The 16,980-nt window shown below is 37.7% G+C and overlaps 1 protein-coding gene across 1 annotated transcript in view; it reads right to left on the bottom strand.

The window, feature by feature from the left end:
- Positions 1-7,773: 7,773 nt before the first annotated feature.
- Positions 7,774-16,980, bottom strand: part of LOC125061744 (heparan-sulfate 6-O-sulfotransferase 2) — a 121,275-nt gene continuing 112,068 nt past the window's right edge. Inside the window, exons 7-8 of the mRNA XM_047667327.1 lie at positions 15,427-15,611; positions 7,774-8,387 (exon numbers count right to left, since the gene is read on the bottom strand). Of these exons, the coding sequence (XP_047523283.1) occupies positions 8,243-8,387; positions 15,427-15,611 (330 nt within the window). The 3' untranslated portion in view covers positions 7,774-8,242. The remainder of the gene's footprint in view (positions 8,388-15,426; positions 15,612-16,980) is intronic.

The raw sequence follows: 16,980 nt of genomic DNA, 5'->3' as shown, positions 1-16,980 counted from the left end.
ATAACATTTATTAGTAACAAAAACACACACAATAATCAAAGAAAAAAAAAAAATATGTGAGATATAAAAAAAAAATCCCTTTCGGTTCGTTTCAAGTAATGTAATGCGTGTGTGTTTTGGTTCCAATTGACCCTGGCTCAGCATTATGCTGAGGAACGGACTGTACCACAGCGCTGGTCATTCTACAGCAGCTAGTTTGCGCCTCAGTCGCAATAAAAGAAAAAGAATGTAATAATACTAATACTTCGTAGAATAGAATAAGGGTGTCTATGGGCTACGGTAACTGCGGTTTTTGAGAGTCCGGTAGACTCGTTTGCCCACCTTATTTTAGTAAAAAACTTCCAAGCCTACTAGCCCAAATATTTTGTATGTATTGACATATTACTCTAAATATCAGAAGCTCTGTCCATGGGACCGCAGTACTAATCCCGGTCCCGAACTGCCTCCTTGTTTAGGGGCCAGTTAACGCCACATGTGGGTGAACAACACGCCCCGGAGGGATCAGTCACATTGTCAAGCAAGCGCTCCACTGGTATCTCCAAAACGAACGTGGCCGCCCATAAAAGACCTGGCAAGCATGATTGGACAGGCGAAAGAAGCTGTACTTACCAGGAGTGAAGTCAAGACCAGGGGTACTGGATGCCTTCAACCCCACATGGGACATAGGGCCATGGTTTATATTATTTTTAATCCGGAATTAAAACTAGGTACAAAATTCTTCTTCAATTTTTTTTCATATAACAGGGCAGGAGGCTCACCTGATGTTAAGTGCCCATGGACACTCTCAATGACAGATGGCACGTAAGTCTTAAGTATTGGTCTGTTGACCTACTCCGTATGTACCATGTAGTACATGATATTTACATTATAAATTTCAACTGTATAACGTATATGTCAATTGAATAAAGTCATTTCATGTCATCCAGGAAACAGACTCCCTATACTCCAATTACAAATGCGATAGAAAACAACAAGTATTTCTCTAGGTATTTCGTCATTTCCTTTATACATTTCCTAATGTCTAATTGGGTGCTTAATTGGATAAGATTTAATGATGTATTTCTTGTAAAAAGTGGAATTCATAAGCTTTCGTCTAGTTTCACCTCGTTACTTCAAGGTAATTTAAGTTGCGATATTTATCACATTTTATTCGTTTCTTTCACTCAAGTTTCTTCTGTATATTGTGCTTAATTGTGGCACGCGGTTTCTCTATTTCGAAGTAGTAGCGGAATTTTCTTATTCAAAACAAAATAAATACGGACAAGAAGTTATCGAGATTAGCGCGTTCAATCAAACTTTTGAAATAGGGAAGGTATCTTTTGTTATATTAATATTTTTTTTGTATTATTTGACGGCGTAACAATAGGGTGGCAGGTCTGGCAAAATGCGACGGGGCTCCGACCCATGAGAGCCCCTGCCCAAGAGATATTATGTTCTATGGATGAATGTGAAGTCAACAATACGCATTGGGCTAGCGTGGGGACTACAGACCATTCTCTCTCGCCTAAGAGAGGAGGCCTATGGCACTTAGTGGGACATATACAACGTGTAATTGAGTACGCTGAAAATCTAGAGGTTTATTAATATTAAACTGAGTACAATATGACGATTTTAACTGATAGGGCCCCATCAAAAGAATTTTACACGGGCCCCAGATGGTATAGTTACGCGACTGATCTGAGATTAAGGTTCAATAATGTTTATGTTTGTGTGGGTAATTGGTTTAAAATATGAGCTATAACTAACATAAAATTGGGGGTAGTGGTGTTGCGACGCTAAAAAAACTAACTTGTCTTATCAAGGGTTCATAAAATCGGAAACGAGAATATTGAAATACAATTTATAATTGTGGTAAAAACTAAAGAGCTCATTTTGGCTTCAAGTGTGCGATGATTGTTTTCATTTTGTTTACGCTTTTAATTATTAACTAAAATATATATATATGTAACTTAACTAATGTTAGCTTACATAAATCCCATCACATATCTTTTTTTAGATTTTTCCCTTACTAGGGTTGCCTGGAAGAGATCGCTTGTTAGCGATAAGGCCGCCCGTTGCATCCCTTATAATTTTTATAATATTATTTGTTTTTGTATAAACGTAACGAAGTGTGAGTAAATAAATAAATACTTTGAATACTGACCTTGTACTTGACAAAAAGGATAATCTTCTCTTATTTGTGAAAGGTCACGTGACTTAGTATGACTATTTATTTCGTAATCCTACTGCTAACATTAATTATATATTTCAAAAAAACAACTATGCTAAAGCTATAGCCAAATATGGAATACATATATACAAAAAGGTTCAAATATTTACGAAAGAAAAAATCAATAATAATTATTAAAAGTTTATTATACCTAATTCGGCTGTGTTGTGTGATGGTGTGAAGCCAAACGGGTAGGAGGCTCATCTGATGTTACCACCGCCCATAGACACTCAATGCCAGATGGCTCGCGGATGCGTTGCCGGAAACATTATGTAGACACATGTAATGACCCAACTATTGGCAACTTAGCCTACATTAGCATGCTGTTAGGGCTCCCTCCATATAAAGAAACGTTATCAGAGAAACAAAATCAGAGAAAAAAACTTAAGTCTACGTTTTAAATTAATGGACATAATAAAAGACAAAATAATTTTATTCATTTATTAAGTGTTCATAAACACGTACCAACTATATTTTGGTTCAGTCGGGAACTTAAACAACTAAATACTAGATTTTGGTATTTGACAATTACAGAAAATAGCATATCCGAACAATATTCTTATAATCGTAACTGGTATAATTTGAAACTGTCAATTGTCACAGCTGCACCTGTCACCGTCATCAATGACAGTTATTTGAATGACAAACGATATCGAGCTTGCTAGTAAAAGCTCAGTTGTAACTGGTACAATTTAAAAATGTCAATTGTCACAGCTGCACCTTTCACTATCATCAATGACAGTTATGTAAACGACAAACCATATCCAGCTTGCTAGTAAAAGCTCAGTTGTCACCATGACATTGACAATAACATAACGTAAGAACGTAGACATGTCAAATTATGCGCTATAGATAAAAAAATCTTTAAAATATTTCCAGTTACGCTTAAAATCTATACATAGCTAGTTCATAAGTTCATATGGCTCATTATATACAACAGCTTATATAAACGTGATTAGTGCAAAACATATCACAGGATATATGTCAGTGTTAAATTTTATATACCTAAAAAAACATACATGTCAATAAAACAATAGTTACTATATGTTACCTGCCTTTTACTACTTCTGATAAACGCTTGTCATCTTCTACAGAGCTTTAAAGTAAAAAATGGCGGAAGGTTGTCCCCAGTTTTTGTTCGACCTATGATGACGTCACCGGTAGTAAATTTAATTTTAGATTATTTTACATAATTTCTAGTTGAATATCTGTAAGAGGAACAGACACCCACCATTTCGTTTGACAATTAAATAGTCTATAGTCTATATTTAAAGATGCCTTGACAGATGACGTATTTAGACTCTTTTCCCGCCAAAAGATTGTCGGTGACAGACCGAATTGTTTCTCAACAATGGCCTATAATCCTGTATGTCGTTTGACATTTTCGACAGTTTTTATTATTGTGTTCGTCGATATGGTAATATTATTAAAGCAAAAATAGCTGCAATTTTTTTATTAAAATAAATTTTATATGTTTTTTTGATAACGAATATATAATACTGGTCATATTGTCATTTCGCTTTCTTATAACACATTATATGTTTAGTAGGACTTAGCGCGAACTATGACTGCTGTATGTCAAAAATTATGACAGATAGGAGTCATACTACGCTACTAAGAAATTAAAGTAAACAAAATGTGATCTTGCTATGGTCATATGTCGCAGTCAACTAGCTTAATAAGCCATTCAATTAACAGCCTAGCCTTTTAACGACACGGCGCCGTTTAACTAGCGGCCTGAAATATATTCAGCCGTAGGGTTTGGCTGGCCATTCGTAAAAAATATTTCTTCAAAAATTAAATTGCTGGAGTCAGTCACAGCTAAATGCATATTATTATTGTCACTACACTCGTCCATTGTACTTTTATTTTTCATTAAACTTTGGAAAACACCATCAAAGTTGTGGTTTGCCGACGCCATATTAACAGTTTTGAGTTGCGACGCTAGCTGGGCGGCAGAAAGTGGAACTAAATTTAAATTAACAGTCAACAGGCTAGGCAAGCAATGAAACGTCATCCAACGATCCATGTCATTGGCCTAGCTGTTAGATCAACTGGCTGAATATCTTTCAGGCCGCTGGTTAAACGGCGCTGTTTAGTTTCAAGACTAGGCTGTAGATTGAACGGCTAATTAAGCTAGTTTGCTGCGACATATACACTAAAACATAAAACTTCTAGTAGCTAAAACATTCTAACAAAAATAATTCAATAGTATTAAATTTTCTCATATTTAATCGTGATTAAAAGATAAAATATTGTATTATTTATTGATTACGTAATTACCTCGCAAATTGCTAATGCGCCTGGACACTATTTTGTTTTTGACTAACAATATATGTACTTTTGACGTGACAACGTCTAATAAATCGATGAACAAAAATAGCATGACTCATTGTCCCGTTACGCTCGCTCATTGTACGCTTGTGCCATAACTATCCCTCTTTCACTCGATTGGCCTATGCATCGAGGATTCACTCCTTCTTTGTATCCATACAAAATAGTGATAATTCAAATAAAACAATGTTATTTATAAAAGTATACAATTGTCCCATTACGTACATTGTACGCTTGCGCCGCAAATATCTCTCTTCCACTCGTAGACTTATGTAAAAACTTAAGTCATTTCATCAATGTTTTGTTATGACGCTATCACGTCAAACTATCGTCTGTATAACCGACTTTACAGACAACCTTTTTTTTGCTAAACTAAAACGATTAATCATATTTTTATTAATTACAAATTATATTTCTAATTACTTACTCGGGAGTACTTTGATGTCACTATGACAAGGTTCCATCGCATTAGCAATTTGCGGACACTATTAATCTGTGTTTAAAATCTAATTATACATTTGTAACAACCTATAATTATACACTTCTAATACAAAACTGGTGATCAAATTAATTGTTTTAAAATTAACAATATTTTTTTCTTTGGTTACAAACTGAGAATTATATTTTTACATTTTATAATATAAACCAATCATAATTGTTTTTATATCTATACCAAAATTCATCAACCTCGCATTACTTAGCTAATAAACTAAATTAAAAAAATACAAATATTATTTACAATTCGATGTCTACGATCAAAATATCGATATAAGTTAGCATTTTTTAAAGTGCATCTAAACGATATTCAGAAACTATAAATACGGGACAAAAAAACGTAGTTAATATGTAAGTTTTAAAAAAAATGTCCAAAACAAGAATGCAGAACAATTTTTTTGCTTCAAAGTTTATTTTATACAAGGGAAAACTTCGAGAGGCTCACCTGAGGTTAAGTGTACTCTCAAATCACCGGAAGACACGCAAGTGCGTTGCCTTTTAAGAATTGGTACACTCTTTTCTTGTAAAAGAAAAAGTTTAGTTTGGAAATACTTCAATGGGCAAGTTCCACATAATGTACGGCAAAAACTGTCTTAACGCTCGCTAGGACGTCGAGGTGGAATTTAGTATTATGCCTCGTTCGATGATGAAACTCTAATGACTTGTTCTGAATATAATAAAATCGGTGGGTAAACATACAAAACACAACCAAATTTTGATCCATAGACATCCAGAACAATCTAACATAGAACATAATAAATGCCTGAATAAAAGTATCATAGCAGATAAATACTTACCTATATGTACATAATTTTACAACACTGAAGTTAGCAACAAGATATTGCTGCTCACTTCAGAGCAAACTAATTTTCATAAAATACAACAACAAAAGCTGAACTAATCAATACTAGGGCCCGCATTTTGAACTCGTTCTACATTATGCCGTAGCTCTTTTTTTTATGTTACAGGAGGCTCATCTGATGTTAAGTGATACCGTCGCCCATGGACACACACTGCCAGAAGGCTCGCAAGCGCGCTGCCGTCCTTTTAAGCATTGGTACGCTCTTGAAGGACCCTAAGTCGAATTGGTTCGGAAATACTTCAGTGGGCAGCTGGTTCCACATAGTGGTGGTGCGCGGCAGATATTGCCTTAAGAATCGCTCAGTTGTGGACGTGAAGGTGATACGGATGGTATTTTGTATTCTGCCTTGACGTCCGATGATGGAGACCAAAAGACCACGCCCACCAACTAGATGTACTGACGACCAAGGAGGTTGGGAATCAGTGAATGCAGAAGCCAATGCAGGGCGTATTGGAGGCCTACGTCCAGAAATGGACCAAAAATGGTGATGATGATGGTATGTCGTAAGGTTGCATGGCATAATATAGAACTTTCCAAAAATTTTGGCGCTAGCCTAGACGAACTTTACTTACGAATAATGCTGCCTTGTTTTCATTTCTGCTAATAACGAATATAATCAAAAGGAGAGACTAGGGGACTCTTCGTGTTACCTTAATAGACACCAGTTGCAAATTCTATATCAAAACTTGTGTTGAATGTTCCTTCAACAGTATCTAATACATAAAATTCTCGTGTCACATTGTTCGTTCCCATACTCCTCCGAAACGTCTCGACCGATTCTTATGATTTTTTTAATGCATATTCAGTAAGTCTGATTGGCTACTATCTATCTTTCAAACCCCTAAGTGATAAGGGGTGTCCATGCCGAAAAATCCATATTTTTCGACAAAAAAAATTGTTTTTATATTTATGATACATCATACAAAAATACATACAACCCTTAATTTTCACTCCTCTACGATCAACCCCTATTTTTTATTATTTCCTAGAAATAATATACATGGCAAAACAACGTTTGCCGGGTCAGCTAGTATATTATAATTATACTTTTAGAAAATTGTTTGGAGACTTTTAAATAGCTTTATGGGATCGTCACTATATAGTAAAACAAATATGAATGCCGTATGTCAATCTAATACATGTTTAACGATGTCAAATGCATTATTTGTGAAGTGTACATATATCATTTTGATAGAAAAGCTTTTACTGTGTTTTGTAAACGATAACACCACGGCCCTATAAACAGTGATGCCAACAACAACAAATTTAGCGGGAATCAAGATGCTCAAAAGAGAACTTTAGTAAAAAAAAATTTTTAAACATTACAATCCAACTACTAACCAAATAAAAACTCCAAGAATGGCTATAACTGAAATATCAAAAGGTTATACTCTTAAATCCAAATAACAGTAGTTTTAAGAGAGAATGTATTTTAATGCATATATGAAATTACCTCTCAAACCAAGTGCAACAAACAATTTAGGGGTTTATAGTCGATATTTAGAGGTAATTTAATTTTCTTTTGAAATATTCAACGTCTCACTATTACACGAGGACGACACGACGCTGTTAGGGTGCGATTCGGAAACGAGAATTTTAACTCTTAATATATATAAAATAACAAAAAACGGAAACGGTCTGAAAAACGTCGTTTTGCCATGTATATCATTTATAATAAAAATGTATTTTTTAAAGCAGTATCATAAAAAAAAATCTAAAAATTAAAAAATAATAGTTTAGGGGTAGTCCCCTAACATTTAGGGGGTTGAAAAATAGATGTCCGATTCTAAGACATACCCAATATGAACACAAAATTTCATGAGGATCGGTCAAGCCGTTTCGGAAGAGTTTAACTACAAACACCGCGACACGAGAATTTTATATATTAGATTGCGTACAAAATGCAAAATATTAAATTAAATAGAACAAGAATGAAAAAAAGGGAAGAATGTCAAAAAAATACAATTCTATTTTTGATTCGTATCCTAGGATATCGATATTAAATCACTAAAGACTCATAATTAACGTTTTAGAAATAGGGACTAACATGCCTAATCATCAAAAGAAACTGCACAGGCCCGTATTAGCTCTAGATCTTACTAACAAGACTAGAAATACGGACCTAAGACACTTGTTAATATACATTTTGTTCATTTACAATATGGTGGCGTATATCTTTAATATATACAGAGTTTTGAAATAGGTCGGCATGTAACTTGGCAATGAACATTAACAAAAGAATCTAAAAAACTCCTGCGCATCCAAATTATATTGCCAAGTTATTCGCCGATCCTTCACAAGGTGGTATTTTAAATTTAACCTAAAATTTAGCAGCCAAGGCCTTACTTGCCTTTGTATTTTTCGGTTGTCCCATCTTCAAGATTGCTGTCCCAATCGAATTCAGTGACTCCACTACGCGGCGCCACTTCGCCAAGATGTCGCCAGCGGAACTCGAAATCGCTGTCACGTTTTCGCAACGCTTCGAATCTGAAAGTTTAACGTCTTTAGTGACAGTTGACAGTTAACATCGGGAGCAATGATTGTAGAGTATCGCTATCCCGTTTACATAACGCTTCGATCTGAAAGATTGACATCTTTAGTGACAGTTGATATCGGGAGCAACGATTGTGGAGCATCGCTGTCCCGTTAACGCAACGCTTCGAATCTGAAAGATTGACATCGGGAGCAACGATTGTAGAGTATCTGTGTCCCGGTCGCAACGGTTCGAATGTGAAAGATCAACATCTGCAGTGATAATTGACATCGGGATCAACGATTGTAGAGTATCGCTGTCCCGTTTACGCAACCCTTCGAATCTGAAAGATTGACATCTTTAGTGACAGTTGACATCGGGAGCAACGATTGTAGAGTATCGCTGTCCCGTTTACATAACGCTTCGAATCTGAAAGATTGACATCTTTCGTGACAGTTGACATCGGAAGCAACGATTGTAGAGTATCGCTGTCCCGTTTACATAACGCTTCGAATCTGAAAGATTGACATCTTTAGTGACACTTGACAATTGACATCGGGAGCAACGATTATAGAGTATCGCTGTCCCGTTTACATAACGCTTCGAATCTGAAAGATTGACATCTTTAGTGACACTTGACAATTGACATTGGGAGCAACGATTGTAGAGTATCGCTGTCCCGTTTACATAACGCTTCGAATCTGAAAGATTGACATCTTTCGTGACAGTTGACATCGGAAGCAACGATTGTAGAGTATCGCTGTCCCGTTTACATAACGCTTCGAATCTGAAAGATTGACATCTTTAGTGACACTTGACAATTGACATCGGGAGCAACGATTATAGAGTATCGCTGTCCCGTTTACATAACGCTTCGAATCTGAAAGATTGACATCTTTAGTGACACTTGACAATTGACATTGGGAGCAACGATTGTAGAGTATCGCTGTCCCGTTTACATAACGCTTCGAATCTGAAAGATTGACATCTTTCGTGACAGTTGACATCGGAAGCAACGATTGTAGAGTATCGCTGTCCCGTTTACATAACGCTTCGAATCTGAAAGATTGACATCTTTAGTGACACTTGACAATTGACATCGGGAGCAACGATTATAGAGTATCGCTGTCCCGTTTACATAACGCTTCGAATCTGAAAGATTGACATCTTTAGTGACACTTGACAATTGACATTGGGAGCAACGATTGTAGAGTATCGTTGAAGCGTTATTGCAACGCTTCGAATGTGAAAGATAAACATCTTTAGTGATAATTGACAATTGACATCAGGAGCAACGATTGTAGAGTATCGTTGAAGCGTTATTGCAAGGCTTCGAATGTGAAAGATAAACATCTTTAGTGATAATTGACAATTGACATCAGGAGCAACGATTGTAGAGTATCGTTGAAGCGTTATTGCAACGCTTCGAATGTGAAAGATCAAAATCTTTAGTGACACTTGACAATTGACATCGGGAGCAACGATTGTAGAGTATCGTTGAAGCGTTATTGTAACGCTTCGAATGTGAAAGATCAAAATCTTTAGTGACACTTGACAATTGACATCGGGAGCAACGATTGTAGAGTATCGTTGAAGCGTTATTGCAACGCTTCGAATGTGAAAGATCAAAATCTTTAGTGACACTTGACAATTGACATCGGGAGCAACGATTGTAGAGTATCGTTGAAGCGTTATTGCAACGCTTCGAATGTGAAAGATCAAAATCTTTAGTGACACTTGACAATTGACATCGGGAGCAACGATTGTAGAGTATCTGTGTCTCAGTCGCAATGGTTCGAATGTGAAAGATCAACATCTGTAGTAATAATTGATATCGGGAGCAACGATTGTAGAGTATCTGTGTCCCGTTCGCAACGCTTCGAATGTGAAAGATTGACATCTTTAGTGACAGTTGATATCGGGAGAAACGATTGTAGAGTATCGTTGTCCCGTTAACGCAAAGCTTCGAATCTGAAAGATTGACATCTTTAGTGACAGTTGACATCGGGAGCAACGATTGTAGAGTATCTGTCTCCCGGTCGCAATGGTTCGAATGTGAAAGATCAACATCTGTAGTGATAATTGACATCGGGAGTAACGATTGTAGAGTATCGCTGTCCCGTTTACGCAACGCTTCGAATCTGAAAGATCAACATCTTTAGTGACAGTTGACAGTTAACATCGGGAGCAACGATTGTAGAGTATCGTTGAAGCGTTATTGCAACGCTTCGAATGTGACAATGTTGACAATTGACATCAGGAGCAACGACTGTAAATTTTCGTTAGGAAGATCTCTACTCATCTCCGGTAACTACAAATAAATACCGATGCAGATACCGAATCGCATACAAAAACAAACCCAGGATAACAATGGCAATTTGGAGTTACAAAATACCGGTATTCATATCTTTATTACTATCATGTATAACCATAAAAGGACCTAAGTAAGTTTTTAACTTGTCCATTAAACAAAGGAACTTTGTTAATTGAACGTAATTATCAAGAATTCAAAGATATCAAACGGGGATCGCTCCAACATTTTATCTTCATCAAAAGATACTCGTAAGCATAAGTGCCGCCTTTCCCTTTAATTATAACGGTTATAATGACGTAATTTATTTAAACCGCGTTTCACTTGTTATTGTACTTGTATCTTCCATCAAAATACCCAAGAAAATTGTCTTAAGGTAAAATTCAGAGTCGAGAAGTGTATGTCAAAATTTCGACTGTAAATATTATAAAACTACTTTCGGATCCGACAGACGTTGTCCTGTACACATGTCAAACAAAAAAAAATGTCTGTCAGAAGTGAAACTTTTTTTTTTTATAGAACGGGGGGCAAACGGGCAGGAGGCTCACCTGATGTTAAGTGATACCGCCGCCCATGGACACTCTCAATGCCAGAGGGCTCGCGAGTGCGTTGCCGGCCTTTTAAGAATTGGTACGCTCTTTTCTTGAAGGACCCTAAGTCGAATTGGTTCGGAAATACTTCAGTGGGCAGCTGGTTCCACATAGTGGTGGTGCGCGGCAAAAACTGCCTTGAAAAACGCTCAGTTGTGGAACGGCGGACGTCGAGGTGATACGGGTGGAATTTCGTATTCTGTCTCGACGTCCGATGATGAAATTCAGCTGCAGGTATTAATCCGAACAACTCCTCTGAACACTCTCCATGGTAAATGCGGTAGAAGATGCAGAGTGACCCCACATCTCTACGCAACGCCAAAGGATCAAGCCGCTCGGAGAGGGATTGGTCGTCGACGATTCGAACCGCTCTGCGTTGTATACGGTCAAGTGGAAGGAGCTGGTACTGGGGAGCCCCCGCCCAGAGGTGAGAGCAGTACTCCATGTGGGGCCGAATTTGCGCTTTATATAGTTGCATGCGGTGGCCCGGAGTAAAGTACCGCCTCGCCTTGCTGAGCACACCAAGCTTTTTGGAGGCTAATTTAGCCTTTCCCTCCAAGTGACCGCGAAACTGAACGTCGTTCGATATGTCAACGCCAAGTATTCCAATGCTGGCTGTGGCTTTAAGAAGAGTGTTTTCGAAAAGAGGAGTAGCGACAAAGGGTGTTTTTTTAGCGGAAAACGCGCAAACTTGTGTCTTCTTGGGGTTAAATTGGACTAGGTTTAGTTTGCCCCAGTCTGAGACTCCACGTAGTAGAGTTTCGACTTCAGACACAAGTTTGTTCCGGTACTCATCGACAACTGCCCGAGAAATACCTGCCCGGCCAGTGTAAAAAGTATCCCCAGTTCTGTCATCCGCATAGCAATGAATGTTGCTAAGTTGCAACATATCATTGATATGCAGAAGAAACAGGGTCGGGGATAGAACACAGCCTTGTGGGACCCCAGCGTTCACGGGTTTAAGGTCGGAACATGCTCCGTCGATGACGACCTTGATGCTCCGATCGGCCAGAAAGCTGGAGATCCAATCGCATAATTTCTCGGGTAGCCCATAGGCTGGAAGCTTCGAGAGCAGTGCTCTGTGCCACACCCGATCGAAGGCTTTCGCTATGTCCAAACTTACCGCCAGCGCCTCCCCCTTGGACTCAATTGCCTCTGCCCACCTATGGGTAAGGTATACAAGGAGGTCACCAGCTGAGCGACCACGACGAAAGCCGTACTGAGAATCGCTAATCAACTGGTGGCCCTCTAGATACCTCAAGAGCTGGCTATTAATAATGGTTTCCATTATTTTGGAGAACAAGGAGGTTATAGCTATTGGGCGATAGTTGGACGGATCAGAGCGATCGCCTTTTTTTGGGATCGGATGTATCGAAGCGGTCTTCCAGCACTTCGGGACAGTGCCGAGCAAGTACCGGAAAAGGCGCGTTAAGACCGGAGCCAACTCAGGAGCACAAGTACGCAGCACAATTGGGGGGATACCATCCGGCCCGCTCGACTTATGAATGTCCAAGGAAGATAGTGCTTTGCGCACGGCACGTTGCTGGAATGTGATTTCCGGCATCGAAGAATCACACCGCGAAATGGTCGGTGGTGATCTCCCTCTGTCATCCAAAGTCGAGTTGGACGCGAAGAGACAGCCCAAAAGGTCGGCCTTCTCCTTCGCAGTGTGGGCTAGAGAGTCATCCTCCCTGTGCAGTGGCGGAATGGCGGGCTGACAAAAATTCCCTTGGACAGCTTTGGCGAGAGACCAGAAGGCTCGAGTCCCTGAAGGGAGTTGGGCCAATCTCTAGCCAAATCTGGCAATGTGCTCTGACTTTGCCTTAGTGATTTCCCGTTTGAAGGACCTGGAGGCGGAGTTATATGCTGTTTTACGTTCGCTGGTATTGGCATCACGAGATTTCGCCGCTTCCGCCCATGCTTTAAAGCATTCTCGCTTTCGACGCGATGCCGCCTTGCAAGAACGCTTAAACCAGGGCTGACACTTGCCACCGATCGGCACCGCAGAAAATGGAATAAAGAGTTCCATGCCCTGCAGAACCACTTCGGCGACAGAGGCGGCGACGGAATCTGGAGCTTCCGGCGAAAAGCACATAGGCCCCCAAGGGTAGGACGCAAAGAAAGACCGCATCCCGTCCCAATCTGCTGACTTATAGTGCCAGATACGGCGACAACCCATAAAGCGGGGCCGGCTAAAAACTTCTTTCGCTAACAAATTTTTAAGTCTTGTTTATATTTATACAAATCTAAATTTTAGATTTCCGAGACTTACGAGGTAGGGAAAAAGATATGTTGGGATTTAATGAATTAATTTGTCATTAAAATATTAAATGTCGAAAACTAATACAAATTTAAAAAAAAAAATATTTGTTAATTCTTCGATAATAAAAACACGTGACATTTTAATTTACAATTCGTTTTATATATATAATTCTTCTGTGAGTGTGAATGTCACTGAACTTCTCTCAAACGACTGGACCGATTTCGATGAAATTTTTTGTATGTGTTCAAGGGGATCTGGGAATGGTTTAGATTCACAAATCAGCCCGCCAGATGGCGCTGCAGTCGGTACTTTCATACTTTGCTTTACTAATCGCTTGAAATATCATGCAGGACAACGTCTGTCGGGTCCACTAGTATTTCATAAATTCTCTTTACGATATTTTAATTTTAAAAATAGAATTTCTATAAGGTATTTCGCCCTTCTCACTCTCAATCGGTCTCAATCGCTCTCCCCCCTTTCTTCGACAAAAAAGCTGCACATGTTCGGAACGTTCTGTAAAAAAATTACCCTCATGCACCTAAAGAAGTTTCACTTCAAAAACATATCTAATAATGTAAATCATTCTCGACTCCACTTGAACACACAAAAAGTCATCAAAATCAGTCCAGGAGTTTCCGTTTAGGAGTTTAACTACAAACACATGCACAGAAGATTTATATATATCAGCTGTATATTTGCTGTATATGTGTATATGACGCGCTCTGAAGCCACTAGGCTAACACTGTTCTACATAGCAGCGGGCTCTTCATAATAACCTTGCACCTTTTGTGATTAGCATAAAAGATCATGTATGCTAGAGCACGTGCCAATATCATTAACTTGGCAAAGAGTGTGGATTATATAAAACAGAATTTGTAACAACTGCTTCACACAACATTTCAATTTTAATCGAATTTCTGATTATTAGACATAGACGCAACATTTATTACTAACGAAATACACACACAGATACACAGAAAATAATAATAATAATCAAAAATAGAAAGAAAAATAAGATTTTTTTTTTCAGGAACAAGGTACATTATAAGTGCGTAATATGTGTGTGTTGTGGTTATAACTGGCCCTGGCTCAGCATTATGGAAGCAGCAGAATGATCACAACAGTTAGTTGGCGCCTCAGACGCAATAAAACATGTAATAATCATAATAATAGTAGACAAAAAAAGGGTGCGTGTACTTATGTACGCGCGTAAGGGGGCGTCCATAAATTACGTGAGGTGTTTAAGGGGGGGAGGGGGTAGAGTCAAATCTCATTTAATCTTACGTTGGAGAGAGGAGGGGTCTCGGCAAATATCACGCAATTTTTTTTCTGATTGGAAAAAAAAATTTGGAAAACGGTTGACCCTAAAGGCCATCTCTGCAACTTCCCGCTAACTCCATACCTAAACGCTCAACATTTCACTTATTTTGTTTTAGTCGTAACTAAAAGCACGAAGCATTTTTTTCTTCTTTTACAATAACAATCCAACGCGTTTACGTAAGAAACCCACATTTTGAAAAGTCTCACGTGAGATTTTTCAAATAGAATGGTTGAATAAAATCTCACGACATCTCACCAGGGGGGGGGGGGGGGGAAGAGAGTCACAGAAAATTTAAAAAAACACCTCACGTAATTTATGGACGCCCCCTAAGAAGTTATACTTCTTTGGCTTTCTTTATTTTTTTAAATATTAAATAGTTAATAAGAAATATTTAACGTTAATAATTTAATAATATTTAGTATATTATTCAATTATTAATTAATATTAATAATAATTATTATTATTTATTATATTATTCATTCAATTTAATAACTAGATATGTTTAGGGCTAGACCAATGAGTCGTCAATATAATATATATACGTATATGAATAAAGTTATGAAAATACCTTTTGAACATGAGCCCCTTAGCGAAGTCATACAGCTCGAGATCCAGCGAGTTGAGTTGTTTGATCTGCGCGACTTGCGCAGGCGACAGCGCGGCGAGGGTTGCGCCGGAAACAGTAGCGTTGTGTTGCGTGAATGGAACAGCAAAACGTAGATTGAACGTTTCTTCAAATACGTATTGCGATATCTGTAGGGAAATAATAACAAATTACTACAAGAAATATTTATTTTCCTTATTTCCAAATTTTACAGTAACTTAATACTAATGCTATTAGAAAACTGAACTAAAAACATAATGTCTTAATATATATAAATTACGTGTCACGTTGTTTGTCCGCTATGGACTCCTAAACTACCAAACCGATATCAATCAAATTCGCACACCGTGTGTAGTTTGATCCAACTTAAAAGATAGGATAGCTTTCATCTCAACCGGCAATATTGTTTTATTGCAAAATATTTGTTTATTATTTGATAGTGACAATTCTAACAGATGGCGCTGTGTTGAAAGTATCAACGTTTCACATAAGCTACAATTAAATGGCATAACCACCAAAAAAGCATGGTGGATTGGTGTTCTCCTGCCGTTTCTCTTGAATAGTTTACTACTATGTAATATAACAAAAATCTTAGCCACAGCAACGCTTGGCCGAGTCTACTAGTAAACATATATATTTTTATGGAAATTACGATTAAGTTTGTTATGGAAGAGCTGGGAGCCCTGACTCAGGTTATTTTAAGGGTCCCCAAATCTTACACATTATAATGAATTGTTGTCACATGAATAAACACATTTTTATTTATTACTAGCCGTTTCGCGCCCGCTTTGCTGGACGAATTAAAATAAATTTTATGTTTCATTATTTTATTTTTTTTCATATTTTTATTATTCTTCTTTTTAACTTCCCGCTAAGAAAATTGAAATATTTCGAAAATCGAGTTTTTAACAGATGTTGACGTTTAGAGGTTCTAGGAAGCCTCCCCGAATGTTTCCGCGGTGAAGTCCGTATGGATAAATTTTCATAAAAGTAAAACAGCAATAAAAAAATGAAGGAACGTTGGAATTTAATAAATAAATAGCCATAAACCATCTAGGAAAAATTTCGCATCGAATGGTGGTAGTTTCATGTCGATACGATCAGTTTATGGTTTAGGCGTGATTGAGCCTCAAACGAAGACCATTTTCATTATATATATATATAGATTTATTTATTAAATCGCTCAAAATTTAATTATTCACTTATCAGGCATAGAAAGCTGATATATTAAAACAGAAATCTGAGACCATTAACTTTCTGATATATTCGTATATCCTATATGTTATGTGAAACCACGCGATATATATGACAGCTTATTGTTGTAAAATCGGAAATCTATTGCTGAATAATGCTTCCTGCATTTGGTCTATTTTAGTTCCTAGTACTATAACATTGCTCGCGAAATTTACACTAACAGCCCTGCGATTCTGTAACTCACTTTTCGAACTCACTAAACAATAAACTACCTTTTCAGAACGCCAAATCATAAAATGACTGCTACACGACTGATTTCAGAGC

The sequence above is a fragment of the Pieris napi genome, chromosome 24 (assembly GCF_905475465.1).
Source record: "Pieris napi chromosome 24, ilPieNapi1.2, whole genome shotgun sequence".
NCBI lineage: Eukaryota > Metazoa > Arthropoda > Insecta > Lepidoptera > Pieridae > Pieris > Pieris napi.
The sequence above is the reverse complement of the archived record's forward strand: the minus strand, read 5'-3'. Positions and strand labels throughout refer to the sequence as shown.